The 24,162-nt window shown below is 42.3% G+C and overlaps 1 protein-coding gene across 2 annotated transcripts in view; it reads right to left on the bottom strand.

Moving 5' to 3' along the window:
* The window catches only part of ANO10 (anoctamin 10), a 228,020-nt gene that overhangs the window by 44,501 nt on the left and 159,357 nt on the right, over window positions 1-24,162 (bottom strand). For both annotated transcript variants that reach the window (XM_082664639.1, XM_082664640.1), the window contains exon 12: window positions 13,810-13,926. In XM_082664639.1, coding sequence (XP_082520765.1) covers window positions 13,810-13,926 — 117 coding nt within the window. The remainder of the gene's footprint in view (window positions 1-13,809; window positions 13,927-24,162) is intronic.

Below are 24,162 nucleotides of genomic sequence, written 5' to 3'. Positions count from 1 at the left end.
GAAGGAAAGAAATAAAGAAAGAGAGAGAGAGAAAGAAAAAGAAAGAAAGAAAGAAAGAAAGAGAAAGAAAGAAAGGAAGGAAGGAAGGAAGGGGGGGAGAAAGGAAGAAAGAAAAGAAAAAGAAAGAAAGAATGAAAGAAAGAAAGAAAGAAAGGAAGGAAGGAAGAAAGAAAAGAAAAAGAAAGAAAGAAAGAATGAATGAATGAAAAAGAAAGAATGAAAGAAAGAAAGAAAGAAAAGAAAGGAAGGGAGGAAGGGAGGAAGGAAGGAAGGAAGGAAGAGGGAGGAAGGAGGGGAGACAAGGAGGGAGGAGGGGGAAGGAAGGAAATTAAAACTCAAACATTTATGGGGGGAAAATTCATTTCCTCGCAACCACGTGTTTAGGATAGGAAAACACAACATTAAAAAGATTTTTGAAAAGAAACAGGAAAGAGAAGATGATGTCCTGTTGAACTGAATTTCGTCATTCAGTTGCATTTTATCAGGTCTGGTATTCTGCTCTTTGCTCTCCTACCACTTTCTTCGCCTGTTCACAAAATTTTATCTCATTTGTAAATGTCATCACCAAGGACATCTGGTTAAATGTACAGAAAGCATAAGATGTTCGAAATCCAACACTAAATCTTATTTCATGGTTATCCTAGGGAACTGCAGGAACAGAATAATCTAGACCCATTCTCTTAATCCAACACATGAGCCGTTTTGGGGATCAATGCAGTAAATCAAAAGACGAGTTATTTCAAGTATCTATTTCATGTAGCTAACACGTTGAGTTATTTATACTGCCAATTAAAACCCCAGCAGGGTGATTTCCAATTTCAAAGGGATTTTTATTTATTTATTTATTTTTTTGCGGTACGCGGGCCTCTCACTGTTGTGGCCTCTCCCACTGCGGGACGCGCAGGCTCAGCGGCCATGGCTCACGGGCCCAGCCGCTCCACGGCACGTGGGATCTTCCCGGACCGGGGCACGAACCCGTGTCCCCTGCATCGGCAGGCGGACTCTCAACCACTGCGCCACCAGGGAAGCCCTCAAAGGGATTTTAAAGGGAAGGTAAACTCACTGAGAACCTACTATGTGCCAAGCCCTGTGCGGCGCACTTTCACACAGTGACTTGATTTTATCTGAAGTCAAATTCTCCCTGTTTCTCCTTACGCACGGGAGAGGCAGGAAGAAAGAACACTGGACTAGGAGCCAGATTGTGCACCCAGCTGGATTTTGTCTGATCACTTAAACTTGCTGCCTCTCCGATTCCTCATCTATAAAATGCTAGAGTGAAACCTGCCAGGCCTACCCTCCCAGGCTGTGTTAGGATTCATTAAGAGAACGGATTTGCTAGTGCTCCGCTGACAGCCAAGCTCAATAAGAAGGTAACATGTAAGTATTATTACAGCCCAGGCCACACCGAGGCTGGACTCTGTAGATCTTTGAACAAGGCTCCCTCTCTAAGTAATGACTGATTTTAAAGTCTACAGTGGAAAGAGGGATAAAGAAGTGTAGAAGTCTCAAAGATGGCTCAACAACAGCAATGGCAAAAATCCAAAGAACTATCTTGGATATTAAGTTGGAGGTACTAGGGCAGTAACCAACTGATGGAAAAATACAGGCAAACAGCTAAAGCGTTGCTGGTTGCTCTTTACGCAGGAAGAGGGGGCCAAGAGAACACAGGGTTCAGAGCCAGAGACCTGGGTGTGTAGCACAGGCTTCAGGATTTATTGCTGCTCTGATTTTAGACAATTACCTAACAGCTTTTCTTTTTCTGTGTGTTGTTTTTTTTTTTTTTACCCCTTTAACCTTTTACTACACAAAAGTAGAGAGAATAATATAATGAAACTCCATGGATCTACCCACCACCTAGCTTCAACAATTATCAACTCACAGAGTTGGCTCATCTGTCAGTCAACCTTCTTTACTGGGTTAGTTACCTATTATTGCATTAGTTATCTACTATTGTGTAACAAATTACTCAAAAATTTAGTGGCTTAAAACAGTATTGATTCTCAGGAATTTGGAAGCAGCTGGGGGGCTCTGGCTCAAGACCTCTCATGAAGCTGTAGTCAGAACACAGGCAGAGGGACTGCAGTCATCTGAAGGCTTGACTGAGGCTAGAGGAGGGGATGACAAGATACAGTCCATAGGCCAAATCTGGCCCACTGCCTGTTTTTGTAAATAAAGTTTTATTGGAACACAGCCGCTCCCTTTCATTTACATATTGCCCACGGCTGCTTTTGCACTACAATAGCAGGCCTGAGCAGTTGCAAAACAGACTCTATGGCCTACATGCCTAAAATATTTACTATCTGACTCTTTACAGAAAAAGTCTGCCAACCCCTCGATTAGAGAATCTGCTTCCAAGATGGTTCATTCACGCGGTTGTTGGTGGTTGCTCATGTTCCCAGTCATGTGGGCCTCTCCACTGGTGGCTTGAGTGTTGGTCTGCAATCTCAGGAGTCCCTCAGGTGCAATTCGAAACGCACCCTCAAGTGGAGGGCAAGGAGAGACTGAAGAAAGAGACTCCAGGCTGGTAGGGGGCAGTTTTAATAAACAAAGGGACTTATATAAAAGACTTGTCTCGGGCGACCGTAACACAAGTAGATCTCTGCACCAGCCCACCAGAACCTTAAAAGTTTATATAGTGGCCTTAACTGGGTTCAGTCCCATGCACAAGATGGTCTCAACAAGAAATCACTCCTTCAGGGCTACGTCCTTGAAAGAGCTCCTAGTGTGGGAATGGTGGGCAGAACGTACACCCCAAGGACAGGGGAGGGGGTAAGGAGCCTTGCTTGCCTATGTCCATCTCTGGGGCCGACCAGCAGTCATGACCTCTGGATGACCTCCTCTAACACTGAGTGTCCTCACGACATGACAGCTAACTTCCCAAGGACAAGTGACCCAAGAGGGAGAAGAAGGCAGAAGCCACAGTGTTTTTCTTATGACCTAGCCTCAGAAGAGACATGCCAACACTTCTACAGTTCTCTATTGATTACACAGACCAACCAAGATAGAGGATGGGATGGGACTCCACAGGGTGTAAACACTAGGAGGCAGGGATCATTGGGGACCATGTTGGAAGCCAACACCCACAGTTAATGACCCTTTCCTTAGTCTGTACAATCAGCGTTTGGGACAGGATCTTTTCTGTAAAGCTTTTCAACTCTACCATTTGACAATTATAGGAATGACAGGAATTTCTGATACTTCCGATTTTTGTGCTTTGATCATAGCATGTACTCAGTATCTGTTGCTGAATTTTAATACCTGTATTTTAATTTTGACTTATTATGAATTCAGTAGAATTTACTACTTATGTTCTTAGAGCCATTATCAATGGAAAACAGTATTTCAAAAAGTTCTTAAATCTAAACATTTCTTGCTTTCTGCATTCTGTTCTTAGGAGAAAGAAGCAAATCACTATATGTGCTGTTCTGAGGGATTTACTTTAAAGGCTAAATTTCCTAGTCTATCAATCACTATCTTTTCAGCCCAATCTCTTAGGTTTACATTCATTACATGATACAGTAATATTTAATCATATCCTTGAGATTCTGTAGCATTGGAAATCCACGGAAATGAATATTATTTATTATACTTAAAAAGAGGTTTTCCATTTTAACAATTTACTAGTAATTAAAAATGAAAGTAATTTTTAAAAAAGCCACACTATAAGTACTCAATGATGGTTTCCTCAATCTCAAATCTAACACACAGAGGACAACTTCAAAGCCAAAGGACTAGAATTTAATAACAGAAAAAGGCACAGAGGGATGGGGCTGTGACCCATCATCTAATTACTGACTCATTCATTTGACAAGTTCATTCATTCAACAAGTATGAATTCTGTGTCTGGAGTAATCCTGTCTCTAAGATGCTTCTAGTCTGTAGTCACAGACAAATATCTTTGATCTTGATGAAGCCAAAAATATAGTCTTTTAATATCTCAGAACATTTGGTATGTATATTTAAAAAAAGTTAAATAGATGCATAACTAACAGCTCACACACTTACCTGGAGAAGGAAGACCTGCTCTCACACACATCAGCCCTCAAGGCAATGTAATTACTAATCTAGTACAGAATCTGAGATTGGAACTCTTAGAACTTTGAATAACTTACCAGAATGTTATCTTTCTTTTCTTCTTAAACATATAGCCTTAAGCATTCTGAATCTCTAGAATAATTTTTTATAGGGTGAATTTCTTTCTTTACAAATACAGACATATTTTAATGACATATGTATACATGGTCCAAAGCACAGGGCATCCCTTCCACCATACAGTGAACCTGAGTCCCTTCTCTGTGGAATAGATCTCTGCTCCCAGGCCCCTTCTGCGCACACTGTTTCTCATCTACTCCCATGGCGACTAGGAAAATGCTACACTTTATTCTGTTTCATGTCCTTTTCAGGAATTTCCACAAGTGAAGATGAATCTGGTTCTAATTTCGCCATGTCTTATACAAATTTTAAATCTTGCCTAGAAGGCCAGGGGGATGAGATAAGTAGCAATTTATACAGATTGTTTACTAGGGAGACAAAAATGATCAGAGGCTTTCTAGAGCTTTTAGTGAAGCATCTTACTTTAACGTCTGGATGCCTCCGTGAACCTTAAATCATTTTTTCTCTAGTGAAAACGAAAGACGCAGAGAAAAGAAAACCCTAACCAACAGTGGTCAGGACAGGATTGTCCCAGAGTCTGAATCTGTGCAAAGTACAAACTACTTTAGAATTCTATCTGGCTTGATTTGGGGTTATTTTATGGTCTTTTGGGAGCCACCCTTCTTTACTGATATCAATCACAGTCTTTAAAAAAAAAAAATAGGATTCGTGCTTCATCAAGGCTACGTATAGAGCCCTTCTAAAGGGCTCATATGTAATTCCTCAGAATGCATTCTCTTCCCTAGTGATCCCAGAAAGGAATATGACCTAACTGTTTCCATTTTTGCCCGAGTACCTATTTTAAGATTCCTCTTTTTTTGTCCAAGGACATCGTTTGTCATTTACTTAATATATTAGCTTCTGAACTATGTATGAGTCAACAAACTCAGTTTGATTAAGTGGAGATTTAGTCAGAGTCGACTGGGCATCAGGCCCTGTGCTGGGTGAGGAGATGCAGGGGTGAGGAAGGCATCACCTGGCCAAGGGCAGAGGGGCGGATACACAGAAATGGGCACCAGGACCCTCTGTCACACAGCAGAGGGCCGCTCTCCCGAGGAGGGAGGGTCTATGCCACTGACGGTGGAGAAGAGGTGTCTGGGTGGACAGGGTTACGCTACAGCAGGGGTGCTTGGGGGATCCATGAGGAGTGCCATCCTGCTAGACCCAAAAGTAAGGGAGAAGTGACAGCAGACGGGGAGGGGGAAGGGTAAGCTGGGACGACGTAAGAGAGTGGCATGGACATATCTACACTACCAGATGTAAAATAGATAGCTAGTGGGAAGCAGCCGCATAGCACAGGGAGATCAGCTCGGTGCTTTGTGTCCACCTAGAGGGGTGGGATAGGGAGGGAGACGCAAGAGGGAGGGGATACAGGGATATATGTACACATACGGCTGATTCACTCTTTTATACAGCAGAAACTAACACAACGCTGTAAAGCAATTATACTCCAATAAAGATGTTAAAAAAAAAAAAGAAGTGACAGCAGAAGGGACTCAGGAGGTGCACAGGAGCCAGTATTTGTTGGTGCATTAATCACTTTGAAGACAGTTATCATTTATGAATTAGAGAGAAATCTACTGTGTGAAAAATCAAGTGCAAATAAATGGCTAATAGACCCCACCTCTGAGAACTGCTGTTAGGAGTCAGAGCCCACGCGGAAGGCTTAGAATGGTGCCTGGCTCACGTGCCCTCCCACTGCGTGCCATCTGTTACCGCCCCTGTCATCATTACTGCCTGGCTGTGTTCGGGTCATGAAAACAGGTAGGACTGCTGCAAAGGTGCAATTCTGATTTGCTATCCCATCTGGTTTTATGGTACCATTTTATCCCAGAATTCCCTCCTGGTTTGCCCAGTGATGCAGGGCACTCAAGCCTGAGGTGGTCCTCCTCCTCCAGCACCAAACTCATCTCCCCACCGCTGCCCTGTTTCACACTGTGTGTCTTATGCTGTGTCACTGCAGCCTCACTTTGCCCATGTGTGCTAGGACTGTTTGGGGAGATTATGAAACAGGAGGGTCAAGCCACTTGCTCTGAAGCTGCATAGGGCTGTGAGACAAACTCCCGACACAGGAGAGAGGGAGACGCCAGCTTAGAAGGGCCACTTGAACTCTGGCAACACTGTGGACTTCAGTTTACCTTTACTTTGAGCTTACTAGGCGGGGGCTGACTGGAGGCCCTGGGAAATGAACCATTCCCTCTCCGAGGACCGAGGCTCCGGCACTGGCTGCCACTGGCTTTCTCAGAAGCCAATTCTTTATCTGGATTCAAGATTTCATTCCGAACCACAAGTTGGCAGATCAACATGTGATTACATATTGAAAGGTCAAATACTTTAGCATCCTCATTCTATGTTGTGAAACTCCTAACTTTCCATTAAACATGCGTATCTAGCTACCATAACTTGAGAGCACAAATAGGCAGGGAAAGAAAGCTTCAGAAGCTCTTGGGAAATGTTGGAAATAGTTTAGATATACTTAACCCTAGAAAACAAAGACATTACATAATGTAGGCTGGCCCAACGGGCTTGCTGGTCAAGGGTCTCACGTTTGATTGGAAGGCCTTGAGGGCCATAATTCGCGATGTGGTGTCTTCTTAGAGTCCTTATCTGTTCTTTCAACTGACTTCTGAGGCTGTTCTCTTTCTCAAAGGCTCCATCTGGACCAGCTCCCTGGCCTCTGTGGGTGCTTGGCTCCCGAGAGGGCTGGCTGCCCAGAGGTATGGCTGTACTGAGGATGTTGTGTCCTTGTGCTCCAGGCCATCCAGGGAGCAAATGGTACCTGGATAAGACTCCTTTCTATTTTTAACTGGATCTTAAAACTACTGAGAGCTGAATACATCAATTTGAAAAGAAATAAAAGGGCATCACTAGGATGATATTTACTGTCTAGAATTCTCTGTAAAGGTCTCACTAACTGAAGTCTAATCATTTGAAAATGCCCTTTGCAAAGCAAACAATTTTATTTTCCCCAGTTCGCCTCTCACCTTCAAGTATATCTCATTTGCTTATACATTTAGAAATGCCACAGTTTCCCATCTGACACTGAAAAAAATAACTGCCCTGGGTACCCTTCCTCTCCATGTTCGTTCCCACACTGCCATGAGCTGGAGGAACAGCCAGGACCACAGAGCACTTCCCCCAGTGGGCTCCACGGCTCCTGCATTGGAATCACTTGGGTGCTGGGTCAAACACGTGCATTTCTGGCCCTTCCCACTGACCTTCATTTTATAAAACAAAAAAGCTGAGGTGCAAAGACACTACCCAATTCACTCCCTGTGGCTGGACTTGGCCCAGAACTTGCTCACCTGACGGCGCTTGGGATCCATCTCTGCTGGGAGGTAGGGGTTGAGGGAAGGGGTGTGGAGCAACAGGAGGAGTTTTGAAAATGTAGGTATCTGGGCTCCACCTTGGTTTCAGGGGACCAGTCTTCATGGTGTGTGGCCCAGCCTCATGCATTTTTTGCAAGTTCTACTTTCAAGATGCACAGCCTGATTTAAGAACTGTCCAATGACTTACATTTCCCAATCACATTTTGTCCATAAAATGGGAACTGAGTTGAAAGGTAACAATACAAATTAAACATAATACAGTAATTATTCATGAGTAATCATTTCTATTGACAAGCTTGTCGTCAATTTCTAGTCACCTAACAGTGAAAGAGTCTGGGGACAGGTTAGGCACTAATGGGATTTATTCTTAAATATGTTTTCCGTGACTCCATTTTTGATCACGGTCCACAACTGACCAGAAGACGTGGCAGAAGCTCTCTCTGCCTTTGGTCCATGGGAATAGCCCAGGGAGGTGAGGCTCCACTGGTTTACAAAGCAGATAGTTAAATGTCAGAGTTAAAAAAAAAAAAAAAAAAAAAAAGCAAAGAAAAAATTCTACATCCTAGAAATGCCACTAGTTGAGCAAGTAAACTGAAGACACGCCAGTGAACTTGCGTTTTTGAAAAGCACAAAGTGGGTGACCTTCCATACCTAGGACCTTTCAGACTCTTCAGGACCTCTGAGCAGTGAGACTAAAGAGGAAATGTGAAGCAAACCTTTGTCTCCGACTGGCAGCAGCATGAACTTGGGTGGCCCGGGCAGCAGTGTCAACCATGCAGCAAAGCCCTGGGCCCGCAGGAGAGAGAGAGTGAGCAAAAGAAGGCCTTCTGTCCAGGTTTTACTCTGGACCTTTTATCCTCAGATTGTAATTTTAACAAAAACAAGCAGTGGCGGTAAGTGGGAAGAGGAAAGCTTTTCCTGGGTTTGCAGTCAAGGCCCTAGGAAACCACAAGTACTCATCATGGCCTCCTGCCTACTTGATGGATCCGAGACACTGGAGCTGCATGTGCACAAATTTAAGTCACCTATTAGCGCAAGCCAGGAACACCCTTCTATGGAGGCATTTGATAAATATACTGAGTGGACACGTATTGGACATCTCTGTCCCACCAGAACCTTAACAGCAAAATGGGCACCAAAATCACGTTTTCTTAGAAGGGGATGTCAATCAGAGAATCACATCTGTGTCCTCAGGAGAAAACACCCCAAAGAGACTTACGATCACTTAGATTTTTTTATATAAGATAAGATAGAATTTTGGTTAATGTTTCATTTCCCAGTGAAGATGACCATAAACAAAACTTGTCGTCGACCTTGGACTTTGCTTTACTGTCAGGTGGGGTGTATCTGAAGATACGGGAATCTAGGAGCTGAGATGACTTGGGAGGTTATTTAGTCACATCCATAGTAAACACTAATATCCACCAGTCCCTCCAAAGCAAACATGACAGCTCTGAAGTAGGACTTTCAGGTAAACGTGTTTAGTAACAAGAGACACGTTAGTCATATCCAACATCGAGAAAGACCCTTTGCTTTTTAGACAAATACATGGCAGGGTGAAATCCTGAGTGAGAGGAGAGGACAGCTTTCCTAACATGAAGCAAGATCTTGCCTTGACCTGGAGCGAAGGTGTGTACATGGCCAGCCTGCCCCAATCTCTAAAACCTCACTAGAAATGTAATCAGTGGAGAAACCTGATTTACCAAAACTCTTCCAGAGACAATGCTGTTCAATTAAAAAATTTTTTTTTTTGCTTACATAACCCTTAAAGTTTCTGGATGCCAAATGCCCTCCCACACGATTTTAAGTTGACATCTAAAATTTTCATCATAAATTAAATAGTTGCAAAAATATATTTTCTAGCATACTGTAAATATTGACACTTAAAAATAAACTATGAGGTCACTCTTTTAAAGATACCCAAGAAATGCTGAACATTATAGTGACGCGATATCCACCATCACCCATTCAAAAGATACATGAACACGCTCTGAATTAATAGTAAAAATTTTGGTTTTCCTTCTTTTTCTTCTTTGAAGTAATATTTTCTTTCCACTTCTCCCAAAGAATCTTAACTTAATAAATTTTTGTTTTGCTTGAAAGTCTTCATCAATCTCTTTCTAATACTTTGCTGCAATCATCAGATGCTCAAAATTGAAACTTAAGAAGCCTTTAAAATTCCCTATGACCAGAAGTGTCACGATAGGTATTTAAAATCTTCTTCTGGACTGACTGATCATTACAATTATTACTGGTGCATAAATGATAATAATTATATAAACAGAGTACACATTTTGATAAACATTGAACATAAATTTCTAGCTATATTTTGGAAATGCATTTCTTAAGGGGATGGAGGGCAGGAGATTGGGGTGCCTTTATCGAATGCAGCTTAGCCCGACACCTCCATTTTGAAAGGTTCTGTTACTTGGTTGGGGGGCTAACTCTGGGGACAAGGCACATGGTAGGGTTCCAAACGGTGAGAGGTGTGGTTTCCTTCTGCAATGTGGAAGAAGGATCCTTGTGAGAGGTGAGGAGGTGTGGCCACGGACAGCCAGGAGGGACCAGCAGGACGCCCGAGCGCGCTCAGGAGGTTATGTTCAGGAAAGAGGACTCATCTAAGCTGAGAATCTCAACATTGAGGCCCTCATAACAGTCTGTGTTCCTCGCAGAGTCTAAGGAACGTTAGACTGTTTGGAACCTCCCCATCCATCCTACCTCTCTGCCCTCTCCTCCAAGTGAGAGCTGAGCACATTATTTCCCCAGTTTGTCCAATTTATCTTTTCAATTTTCTTTTTTTTTCTGTGGTACAGAAGTTTAAAATTTTCTTGTATCCTACTGTATCAATATTTTCCTTTATAAATTCGGGGATTTGTGTCCTGATTAGAAAGGCATTTCCCACTGGAAGAAGTACCCATGCTTTTTAATAGACCTTTTATGGTTTAAGTTTTTTACGTTTCAATTTCTCAACCATCTGAACTTTGTTGGGTGGAGGGGAGAGAGGTACATAAGAAATGAGGTCGAATCAAGTGTAATAATTTTCCCAAACAACTGTTTGTCATCATCAAACCATGTAACAAACAATCTTTCTTTTTTCCTACTGACATAAAACATCACTTTTCCCATAAAGTCCTATTTTTATTTGGGTCCATTTATGGAATCTCTGATCTATTCCACTGACCTGTCCATTTCTCCCCTCATTCAAAATGGACTTAATTACCATGACGATTGAATTATTCAAAGTACACTTTAATACGGCAGAGCTAGAGGCCTCGTTCTCCTTCTTTTTCAGAAGTCTCCTTGCTATTCTCCAATGTTTATTTCTATATATGTGGCTTGGCATTACATTTTCACGAGATTGAATCTTTTGATCCCAGTAGAGTTTAAGACGTATTCTTCACATTGATTATCCACATAGTTTGCATAAATTACCACCTACAGATTTTATTTTGGTTTCTTCTGTAAATGGGACTTTTCTCTCAATAATATTCTCAAACTGGTTACTATTTTTTGGAAAGGAAACATGATTTTAGACAAACTTTACAACCTGCTTCTTTTCAAATTTTCCTGTTGTTGTAAGAATTTATCTTGTGACTTTTAGACACATCATCTTATAATCTTCAAGTAATGATAACGTTGCCTCTTCCGGGTTCCTTGAACTTATCTCTTCCTCTTGTGTAACTACCTTGATTACGCCTCCAGAACCATGCTAAACAGTCAGTAGTGATAATGGGTCTCCTGACACTGTTGTGAATGTTGCTGGTGTTTCACTACTGAGCATGATGCTGCGTTTCCATCTAAGAGACAAACACACTGGTGAGCCCACAGGCCCAGAGCCCACAGGCCCTACAGTTAGGAAACAGCTAATTCAGTCTCCTCACCCACTGTGACAAACATCAGAACAGCCAACGCGGTGGACCCGGGGTTCTCCCTCTTCTCTGTACTCTGATCACAAGTCTTATTCTGCTGGGCTCACCCCACCTAATCAGGGTCAGGTTCTGCCCCGATGTGGGGTTCCCCTATCTGGAGCACCACCCTTGGAGCCCGGGCTTCTATCAGAAGGTTGGCTTGGGTGGGTCCTCTTCAAGGTTTTTTTTTCTCCCAATTCCCCGAATATAAAAGGAAAAATTCCTGTAAAAGGTGGTTTGGAAGCATACAGGACTGCGTGGGTCAGAGAGGTCCTGGACCCAGAGCTTGTCCCCTCAGATGACTCTGCCTTACTGATTTTCTCATTCGTTAACTTCCTATGTATGACAGCAGATGACCAGCTCTGGGCATCTAGGGATCTTTTGTCTCCCGACTCTCGTTCTGTTACAGGTAGAAAATCACCAAAATGGTGAACTCCAGCATGGCTTTTTAAATCCTCTCTTTCTTTTGGGGGCAGGGGTGGGGGGGACCCTTTGGTAGAATGTGTAAATCATCAGGAAGAGGATTCTACCTCCACGGCATTTTTTGCTGCTTCTGCCCACACTCTCCCGTTCTCTCTCGTGCTCTGTGAGATATTATTCAGGATTCCAACTCCTCACTTCTCCTCCCCTAATGTTCCTGTAGAAGGTAGACTTGGGAACTGTGGACCTGCCCCAGGGAGATTCTTGGAAATCTCTGTCTGGTTCTTTTGCTGAATGCCAGCTCTAGTCTTCATTTAACATTGCTTGAATATTTTTGTTTTGCTTAGGTTAGTTCTTTAAACCTATTTGTTGCTCATATTATTAGGAATTTGGTTTTGTTATGCCATCCTAAACTGGAATCTTCTCTAAAAAGACAAACAACCCAATCAAAAAATGGGCAGAAGACCTAAATAGACATTTCTCCAAAGAAGACATACAGATGGCCAAGAGACACATGAAAAGATGCTCAACATCGCTAATTATTAGAGAAATGCAAATCAAAACTACAACGAGATATCACCTCATACCGGTCAGAATGGCCATCAGCAAAAAGCCTATAAACAGGGGCTTCCCTGGTGGCGCAGTGGTTAAGAATCTGCCTGCCAATGCAGGGGGCACGGGTTCAAGCCCTGGTGTGGGAAGATCCCACATGCTGCAGAGCAACTAAGCCTGTGTGCCACAACTACTGAGCCCGCGCGCCTAGAGCCCGTGCTCCGCAACAAGAGCAGCCACCGCAATGAGAAGCCTGTGCACCACAACGAAGAGTAGCACCCGCTCGCCACAACTAAAGAAAGCCCACGCGCAGCAACAAAGACCTAATGCAGCCAAAAATTAATTAATTTTTAAAAAAGATACACACACTCCTGTGTTCATAGCAGCACTATTTACAATAGCCAAAACATGGAAACAACCAAAATGTCCACTGAAAGATGAATGGATAAAGAAGATGTGGTCCATATATACAATGGAATATCACTCAGCAATTAAAAGAATTAAATAATGCCATTTGCAGCAACATGCATGGACCTGGAGATTATCATACTAAGTCAAGTAAGTCAGAGAAAGACAAAGATATGATCTCACTTATATGCAGAATCCAAAAAAAAAATGATACAAATGAACTTATTTACAAAACAGAAACAGACTCACAGATTTAGAAAACAAATTTATGGTTACCAAAGGGGAAAGGTAGGTGGAGGGATAAATTGGGAGTTTGGGGATTGACACATACACACTACTATATTTAAAATACATAACCAACAAGGACCTACTGTATAGCACAGAGAACTCTGCTCAATATTCTGTAATAACCTAAATGGGAAAAGAATCTGAAAAAGAATAGCTATATGGATATGTGTAACTGAATCAGGTTGCTGTACACCTAAAACAAACAACATTGTAAATCAACTATACTCCAATATGAAATAAAAATTAAAAAAAATAAACACAACTGAGGGACTTCCCTGGTGGCACAGTGGTTAAGAATCCGCCTGCCAATGCAGGGGACACAGGTCCGAGCCCTGGTGTGGGAAGATCCCACATGCTGCGGAGCAACTAAGCCTGTGAGCCACAACTACTAAGCCTGTGCTCTAGAGCCCATGAGCCACAACTACTGAGCCCATGTGCCACAACTACTGAAGCATGCGCGCCTAGAACCTGTGCTCCACAACAAGAGAAGCCACCGCAATGAGAAGCCCGCGCACCGCAACGAAGAGTAGGCCCCGCTCGCCGCAATTCGAGAAAGCCCGCGTACAGCAACGAAGACCCAACGCAGCCAAAAATAAGATAAATAAGTAAAAATTAAAAAACTGGAATCTTCTATACTTATTTAAACTGGTAACTTCAAGGCTGAAGTAAAAGCTGAGAGTGAGTTCTCTGACTTATGTTTCCTGGCATTTGCTAAAGAAATACATTTTTATTTTCAGGACAGTTGCCCTTACCTGCTGCTTGAGTGCCTCCAAAGATTCAAATTCCAATCTGGCCAGTTTCATCTGGATATGCCGCGGCTTATCAGGTATGGCAAATGCAAGGATGAACTTCAAAGCCAGGAGTGCGTGCTGAAAACAAGAGCACACGTTACAGGGACACATTAGACCATGTGGGCGAGGAGACAAATTAGCACCTCAACACCGTGATCCTTCTCGTTAATCTTGGGTCACTTCTAATTACTGGCCTGTGATGTATCACAGATCAAACAGGTCCATGAGTTATATTTAATCCATCCCACTGTGGCCCATTCAAGAATTATGGACTTACTTTGCTTTATTCTTTTAAAATCAGTTATTCCCTTAAAATGATACCATACGCTACTCTCAGTGAAAAATAAAGTTTATTCTGAGAAGTCTCCCACCAAATGCTTTTTTTAATGCATGTCTTAATCCCCAATGTATTCAGTGTGCAACGTGTGCAGAGCCAAACGCTGCTCTTTGTGTAACAACATCCTCCCCTGTGCTGTAGTTCAGGCTGAGTTACGTGGAACGTGCATGTGCCCTTTGGTGCCTTGTATCCTCTGCATCCCCAGTAGTGTCTGGTGCAGTTTCTTTCATGAAATGACAATCAATAAATATTGATGAGTTGATCGACTGTAAGGTGCTACCTTGTGTTGCGGACTCCACATATTGTGAGGCAGAAATGCATACAGAAATGTAGAGTGTATCCTTTATATTATGTAAAACGTACCCTTTATAACAAGGGAAACTTAGAACCTGGCTATTTTATTTCCCTTCTACACCAACACCATACAGAGGTTTTCTAACATAATAATATGAGGTTTATAATTATGCTTCTTTCTCTGCAGAAATAAGCCAACAGGACTGCTTCCCCTGGTAAGCCTGCTCCTCAGATGCACAGCCTCGACTCAATGTTTCTCTAATTCTGCCTCCATCCTGTGACCCAGGATCAAGACCCACAGGAAGCTGAATGATCCTTAAAGTTGCCTCTTTGATGACAGCACGAATTACTAAATATTAAAGGCTGGATAATACATTTTAAAGGTAGGAAATAATTAAAAGGCATTAAGAAAACCAGTGAAGGAGATGGAACAGGCTGTAAGAAACGTTGCATTGAATTATTGACAGAAAAGGAAGACAGCTGAAAAAAAATAAGTGAATTCCTTACTGTGATATTTTCAAAAGGGGGATAAAGGATAAATAACATGTGGACATCTCCTGGGAGAAGCATGAGATAATGAAGGAAATCAGCATCGTGCCGGAACAAGCAATAATTCAATACAAAAACTTGAAAACCGGCAGAACCCCAGGGAAGGCCAGGCGCTGCCTGGTATTAGCAGGAGATCTGGAGCGGACCAGGGATGGGCAGTCAGGCACTGGAAGATACTGATTAGGTGTCTACAGTGTGAAAACAAGAAGAGAAAACAGATGACATCATGTGTTATAATTCTGAACTAAGTGAACTGAATTAACAGGAACCTGGAGATAATCAACAAAGAACAAATGAATAATTCAGAAAGAGCTATACTGTCATTATTTCATTCCACTGGAGCACTGAGATATCACTTTATATAAGACTTAACCTCTTCAGTAGAATTGTTAGACAAGAAATAAACAAATTAGTGAATGGAAAGAAATCCGTATTTTTCAGAAACTGTGTGTCCTCAAGTTGCCAGAGCCCCACCGTGACCCGGTCACTGGCCCCATCCCATCTCTCTTAGCAAATCTGTCCCCATTTTCTCTTCTCTGGAGTCTCGGGAGGAATTATTGAGAAAGGAGACCCTGTCAAGCACTGCCCTTACAGGGGACCTGTAAGATGTGTCAACTCTTCTTTGGGAACCAGGACTGGCTGCTGGGTGACTGCGCAAGGCTGCCACAGACCTCGGTGCTCATAGTTTCCATAGGAAATGTTCATAAAGCTCTCTTGAATTGAAAAAACGTTGGTATTCATTAGACAGTTTTAGTTAAAACAGGAAGTCATTTTAACATGGTTAAAACACTTATGCAGCAACGAGCTTTTATGAGTGGTTCTCTATGCTTTACTTCCCCCCAAATATTCTATAATAAATGCTTTTAAAAGCCCATATGGAGAGAAATCATCTTCTTTGGAACTACACTTGCAAAAAAGTTCCTAGTAGACCTGCTTATTTCAAGCTTTTCACGTCCCACGTAACAACCCCAGGGTCACGCTCCTTGAAGAGCCCCGCAAGCTGCAGAGCCGGCACTCTTCACTGGTTCCCACGCCACCAGAAGCCAGCAGGGCAGTAGCCCTGTGTCCATTGCTCCATTCATGACTGCTGTGCTTGCCACTGCAGCGAAAGCGCTGATGTCCTGGTGCACAGTCTAGGTGGGGAGATGGGTAAGGACAGGCCATCACAACGCCACGCGGGAGTGTTACTGGCAGGGTACACACATGAGACCACGAGCGCTTGGACCAGCAGGTCAGAGAGGGCTTGCTGAAGAAATAAGTTTGAACAGAGACATGATGGATGAGAAGGAGTTAGCCAGGCAAGGAGAGGGGGCTGAAGTGCTTCCAGAGAGAGGGCAAACGGACAAAGGGATGGGGGCTGAAAAGAGAGGGGCTGCAGAGGCAACCAGGAGCCCGGGCACACAGGCAGCAGAGGAGGCGCTGAAAGCATGTACACAGGAATGACTCAATCAGATTTCTCTGTCTGTGGCAAGGGGCGTAGACGAGTGTGGAAGTGCAGGCAAGTGAGCAGGGTGGCCTGAGTGTGCGTTAGAGCAGTGGGGCTGAAGCTCCAGGAGTGACTGGAGGGCTCGTTAGCAGCAGACTCGCCAGACCGCCATGACTCATGCACTGAACTGAGAAGCACAGGACGGGGGGCAGGCCAGAGGGGAGAAGGGGTCTGCGCGGGCTGTGGATTTTCAGATGTCTGTGGAGTGTCTAAGTGGACACGTCCAGCACGCAGTACGGTAGCGGAGTCAAGGAGGCAGATTTGGGTCACTGCTGCATGTGTGTAAGTGGCAGATAAAGCCATGGGAGTGGACGAGATTTGCAAGGCTGTGTGGTGAGAGAGAGGAAAGACGAGATGGCAAGACGATGGCAGAGGATGGAAGTGGGGGAACCGAAACATGCATGATGAGCGAGGGAGAGGGGCCAGCAAGAAGCCTGATAAGCAGCAGGTGGCAACTGGCAGAAATCTAGGAGGTTCTGGAGTTTCAGAAGCAAAGGGGAGAGAAAGAAGCCAGTCAAGGAGGGTGTCGGAGGGTCAAGTACATGAAGCCTGAGGGAGAACATATAGGTTTGTCCACCCGGAGGCCTCTGGTGACCCTGGTGGGAGTGGCTTCGGCTGAGTGGTCGCAGAAGCAGGACTCAGTGGGCTGGGAAGGGACTGGCAGGCAAGGCTGGAGGAGGGAGGTGCCGACCACAGGGTTCAGAGAGTCTTCCTGCAAAGGAGGGGTGAGGGACGAGGGGGCACCTGGACAGAGACCTGTGCTGGCCAGGTGTTTGTTCTTTAAAGGTATAAGTCCTAAACATGTTGAGATGCTTTGGGGATGGAACCAAGAGAATGGCCAAAGGTGAAGCTCCTGGAAGAAGTTCCAAGGCACAGAGCCAGGCTGCTGGGCCAGGGAGGGGCTTAGCCAGAAACAGGGGGTCTGAGGTGGTCCCTGTCGAGGAGAGAGAGCTGACCACGAGGGACAGAAGCATTTAAGGGCACTAATTTGAGACTTAAGAATTTTAAAACACATTTATTGCTTAGAATATGCAATTCAATACTTAAAAATGAGGAAGGAGAGGTGGGAATTACACATCGCGTTCTCACTTTTCTTTCACAGAGTTAATCGCAAATCATCATTAAATATCCTTTCCTCAAAACAGATAATCGTAATCTTCAGCAGAAAGAAAAAAGTGTCTCAGAGAACAAAATAAAAATGCCAACTTTCTTAACTAGATTGGAAGAAATATCAACATCTTCACAATGAAATTTTGTTTGGATGGTAGCACTTTGGGCAACCTCTTTATCTTTAGTCGTTAACAGACATGCATTACTTTTGTACGGGGTAAAAAACACTTATGCGAAAAAGAACGCAGGGATTCCACTCATTTAAAAAACGAACTACACGTGCCCTGGCAGGCTCCTAACCCACCTGGCCACCACTGCCCACATGCCCAGTAAACAGACCCAGACCAAACAAACTGCAGCTCAGAGAGTCTGGCTTTTAATCGGGAGTCCAAGAAGCTGGCAAAAGCAATCACACATTCTGCAAATGACTGAGCACAAGGATGCAGGGCCAGACAGCTTCAGTGGTGGCCTTCTCCCACCTTACCTATCAAAACCTCGTCACACTGATTTTTTCCCCCCACTTTGCTACACTCTCAGAAGTTTCACCAATTTTAGGTTTATGTGGCGTAACACACACCATCTTTAAAAAGGGAAAATATTCTGGCAGGGTTAAGAAGCATCACTATTCACAGATACCTGTTAATTAATTAGCTGGCGTTAGCAAACACTCTCTCTCTGTACTCCCCCTCCCCAGTAACCTTGAGACCTTGGGAGTGGGGCGGGGAAGGCAACACAGGGTAGCAGCTTCAAGGAAGAGGGGTAAAGAGAAGCAGAGGAACCAACATTGTCTGAATGATCAGGAAGGGACACATTACCCCCCTCTTTCTTCTTAGTGGGTTCTTGTACCCAGGATCCAGAATTCAAGTTGAGCATCATGATGGATTTAAATAAGCTTTTGTAGTCTAGCCTAGAAACCTAAATAACATTTATAGCACCGTGCTTCAAAAGATTAATTTTTAAAATCTCGCTTATATTTTTCATACAGAAAATCTGTTTCAAGGCTGGGAACTACTTTACACTAACTGAACAGAGGAAAAAAATTGTGAAAAGAATTTTAGCTATTTTTACTTGTTTTCATAAATAAGAGAAAGCCTAAGATAAAATACAAATGTGCTCAGATTTGAAGAAAAACACACTCAAAATGAATAGCTGGGTTGGCTTTTCATAGCCTCTTTATGAAAAGAGAAGACATTTTATGGGCCATGATTGTGATTCTTCACCAACGATCTTCCTTTAGAGTGAAACTCACAAAATTTATCCTAAACAAAGTAAAGGAGAAGAGAAACAGTGAGGGGTGGGGTGGGGAGATGGGCAGAATTTTTAAACTAATAAATACGAAGAAGGTGGCTACCCATGACAATATAGTTCAGGTAATGATTATAGGGTGTCTTGGTTGGGAAAGGGAAAAAGAACGGGACCAGAGAAAACTGACACTCAGAAGCTACGTGTTTTCTGGTGCCAGCGGTAAAGTACTGCCCACTCCACCATCAGTGAGTCGCTCACCTGTGGTCACTGCACGGCTGTCAGACTCTTGGGAGTCTCGTGCCAGGTGCACAGAGAGTGAGAGGAACCCTTTTATTTTAAAAAACTAGAAAATTCATGAGACGATCAACAGTAGCAGCTGTGTTTGTAGCAGTGTGTCCCCAACCCTGTCTCTTCTGAAATAGGATATGCAAATTAGAGTTGAATTCATGGAATTCTGAAAAGTTAATTTGATTTCTACAGTGGTAGGTCTGCCACATTACCTCTTTCCATTCAGAGCTCACTGAATGAAAGAAAAGTCCTTCACAAAAGCATCCTCTGCTGATTATCGGACAAACGAAATGTGAAATACCAATTAATAAGAAATGATTAATGAAGCTGAGATTGAAAAAAATTATGGAATTAGGCTCTTAAGGAAAAAAAAATCAGGGATTTTCATTTTAAGATGGTAGATCAAGCATGCACATGTACTTCTACCTCCCCAGGGTCCCCTGAAATGACAGAAATATAGTCTAAAAAGAACAAGACTGGAAAACAAGAGAATTTTCCAGAACTTCTGAATATAGAACTTATGGAGTAGAAAGTGCTGCTCAAGTCTCCTGAGACAAAGGCAGGTCCTGCCAAAGGAGCCTCAGAAGAAGATGTCAGATTCAACCCCACAAAAGGAAAGGATTGGGGCAGGGAGTCAGCACCAAAGTGAACACATTAAAGAACTACCTTCAGAAAAGCTGGGGCCACAGGAAGCCCTTTCTCATGCCACCTTGTAACAGACTGACTGCAAGTTCTACTCTTGCACTAAAGCCGAAAAACTGCCCTTTAAAGAAAGCATGTGATCTTCTGGGAGAGTTCCTTGTGTGGGGTTGCCAGGCCCAAGAGAGAAGCTGAGCCTAAGGTCGTACCAGACTCTTATTTAAAGACTTGGAGACCAGAGTGATGTCAACTGTATGACAGGATAGGAAGTCCCAAACCTTGTTCCCCCACAGAGACACTGACTTAAGAACAACATACAGTCCAAAAAGCCTTCATGAGAACTTCAGAAAACAGCTAAGAAGCTACAGTGCTCTAGGGAAGCACAAAGCTAAAAACAGCTGCTTTAGAATGAGTGAGTAAGAAAAGCTGTTGGATTTCACCTATGATAACCTTTCCTCCAAGCTGGCACAGCTCAGCACAACTGGGAGAAAACACCCAACTTGTGAATAGAGACGTGTAACATACTTTCAATGTACGTTCCATCTTTTCAAGGGACTTCCCTAGGAACTGGTTTCTGTCTCATTAGACTCAGGGCACTGGAGAGGATCCTGCATACTGTGGATGCCTGGGGGGCCAATAAAAACAAAGGAGAGATTGCTGAAATACCAGAGAACCTGCAGTACTGAAGACAGAGACCAGAGGGAGGAAGAGATCACAAACTCCTAAAAAAGAAGCCAGCAGACTTCCCTACTTGGGAAAATACATGCACAAGCCTAGAAAAGACACATCTCCAGAATGTTTGAGACATTCCCAGAATCTCTAGCTGGGCTGACTGATGGAGGTCTTTGCCTGTATGAAGCTAGTTTGTGAAGACTGGGAGAGATGGCTGTTTTTTCAAATGCCCAAATCTCAGCAAAAAAATAACAAGGAACACTAACAAACAGAAATATGACACAATAAAGGACAGTAATAAATCTCAAAAAAAGACCCTAAAGAAACAGAAATCTACGAAGTACATGACAAAGAATGCAAAACAATCATCTTAAAGAAGCTCAGTGAATTATAAGAGAACACAGACAAGTAACCGAAATCAGGAAAATGATGTGTGAACAAAATGAAAATACCAACAAAAAGATAGAAACTATAAAAAAAAAAAAAAGAACTAAACAAATTCTGGAACCGAAGAATGCAATAACTGAATTGAGAAGTTCACTATATGGGTTCAGCATCAAACTTGTTCAAGCAAAAGAAAGAATCCTTGAACTCTAAGACAGGTCACCTGAAATTACTGAGTCAGAAGAGCAAAAAGAAAAACGAATCAAGAAAGACGAAGAAAGCTCAAGATACTTAATGACATCAGCAAGTATTACCAATATATGCGTTATGGGAATCTCAGAAAGAGAAGAGAGAGAAAGAGGGAGAGAGCTTATTTGAAGAAATAACGGTCCAAACCTTCCCAAATGTGAGGAATGAATTGGACATCCAAATTCAAGAAACTCAAAAGACTCCAACTCAGATGAACCCAAAGAACCCCATACTGAGATACACTGTAATCAAACCATCAAAGGACAAAGAGAGAATCTTGAAAGTAGCAAGACTGTGTCACATCATGTACAAGGGAGCTACCGTAAGATTATGAGAAGAGTTCTTAGCAGAAAAAAATATAGGCCAGAAGGGAGTAAGATGATACATTCAAAGGGCTAAAAGAAAAACCCTGCCAACCAAGAATACTATATCCAGCAAAACTGTCCTTCAAAAATGAAAGAGAAATAAAGACCTTTCCAGATAAACAAAAGCTAAGGGAATTCATCACCACCACATCTGCCTTACAAGAAATATTAAAGGGAGGCCATTAAGCTGAAAGGAAAGAATGCCGGACAACAACACAAAAGCATATAAAATTATAAAGCTTTCTGGTGAAGGTAAATAAATAGACAAATACAGTACACAGTAATGGTGGTGCGTATATCACTTTTCATTCTGGTATAGAATTTAAAGGATAAATTCATAAAAATAACTATAACTATAAAATTGTGTAATTTGTGACATCAATAACAAATTGGAGGGGAGATGTAAAAGAGTAGACATTTTGTACATGACTGAAGTTTCTACTATTTTAAAATAGATTACTATATATACTATAAGATGTTTTATGTACTCTCCATGATAACCACAAAGAAATACCTATAGAAAACACATAAAAGAAAAATGAGAAAGAAATCAAAAACAAGTCACTACGAAAAAAAACACAAAGGAGTACATCAAGAGAGGCAAAGGACAAAATAACTATAAGATATACAGAAAAAATGAATAAAATTGCAATAATAATTTTGTTACTACCAGTAGTTACTTTAAATGTAAATAGATTATATTCACTGATCAAAAGACATGAGAAGCTGAGTGGATTAAAAAAATAAGATCCAGGACTTCCCTGGCACAGTGGTTGAGAGTCTGCCTGCCAATGCAGGGGACACGGGTTCGTGACCCGGCCCGGGAAGATCCCACATGCCGCGGAGCGGCTGGGCCCGTGAGCCATGGTCGCTGAGCCTCCGCGTCTGGAGCCTGTGCTCCGCAACGGGAGAGGCCACAACAGTGAGAGGCCCGCGTACCGCAAAAAAAAAAAAAAAACAACCCCCAAAAAACAAGATCCAACTAAATGCTATCTATAAGAGACTCACTTTAGATGTAAGAACACATGCAGGATAAAAGTGAAAGGACAGAAAAAGATATTACATGCAAATGGTAACCAAAAAATAAAAAGAAAGGAAGCAGAAGTGGCGATCTTGTATCAGACAAAATAGACTTTAAAAGACTGAGATAAGAGACAAGCGCATTATACAATGACAAAGGGTCAATTCACCACCAATAATTATATATTGTTAACATTGGAGTACCCACATATATGAAGCAAAAATTGACGGAACTGAAGGAAAAAGTAGACAATAATGCAATAACAGTAGGAGAGTTAAATACCCCACTCTCAATAATGGATAGAGCAGCCACACAGAAGATCAATAAGGAAATAGAGGACTTGAAGAACACTATAGATCAACTGTACATAACAGACATGGACAGAATTCTCCACTCAACAAGAGCAGAATGCACATTCTTCTAAAGCACACATGAAATATTCTCTAGGATAGATCACCTATTAGGCTACAAAACACATCTTAACAAATTTAAGAACATTGCAATCATATCAATTATCTTTTTAGACAACAATGGAATGAGACTAGAAATCAACAGCAAAATGAAAACTGAAAAATTAAATAAGTGAAAATTAAACAACAAACTCTTCAACAACCAATGGACCAAAGAAGAAATCAAAAGGGAAATTAGAAAATTTTTGACATAAATGAAAATGAAAACACAATATACCGACACTTACGGGATTCAGCAAAAGCAGAACTAAGAGGGAAAGTTATTGTCTTAAACGCCTTCATTAAAAAGGAAGACATATCTCAAATCAGCAACCCACTTTATATCTCAAGGGACTAGAAAAAGAAGAACAAACTAAACCCAAAGTTATCAGAAGGAAGGAAATAATAAAGAGTAGAGGGACTTCCCTGGTGGTGCAGTGGTTAAGGATCCACCTGTCAATGCAGGGGACATCCCTGGTCTGGGAAGATCCCACATGCTGCAGAGCAACTAAGCCTGTGTGCCACAACTACTGAGCCCACACTCTAGAGCCCGCAAGCCACAATTTCTGAGCCGCATGCCACAACTACTGAAGCCTGTGTGCCTAGAGACCGTGCTCTGCAACAAGAGAAGCCACTGCAATGAGAAGCCCGCGCACTACAACAAAGAGCAGTCCCCACTCGCCGCAACTAGAGAAAGGCTGCATGCAGCAATGAAGACTCAACACAGCCAAAAATAAATAAATAAAATAAATAAATTGATTAAAAAAAAGATTAGAGCGGAAATAAATGAATTAGAAAACAAAAAGCAATAGAAAAAAAATCAATGAAACTAAGAGTTGGTTTTTTTGAAGACCAACAAATCAACAAACTCTTAGCTTGACTAAAAAAGAAAAAAAAAGGCTCAAATAACAAAAATCAGAAATGAAAGGGTAGACATTATAACTGATGCCAGAAATAATAAGGATTGTAAGAGACTACTATGAACAATCATATGCCAACAAATTGGATAACCTAGAAAAAAAACGGATAAACTTCTAAAAACATACGAACTACAAAGACTGAATCATGAACAAATAAAAAGTCTGAATAGATACAGAACTAGTAAGAAGATTAATCAGTAATAAAAAATCTCCTAGCAGAAAGCCCAGAACCAGATGTCCTCACTTGAGAATTCTACCAAATATATAAAGAGAAATTAACACCAATCCTTCTCAAACTCTCCCCAC

The sequence above is a fragment of the Grampus griseus genome (genome assembly GCF_964374135.1).
Source record: "Grampus griseus genome assembly, chromosome: 10".
NCBI lineage: Eukaryota > Metazoa > Chordata > Mammalia > Artiodactyla > Delphinidae > Grampus > Grampus griseus.
Note: the sequence above shows the minus strand (reverse complement) of the source record. Positions and strands in the feature narration are given on the sequence as shown.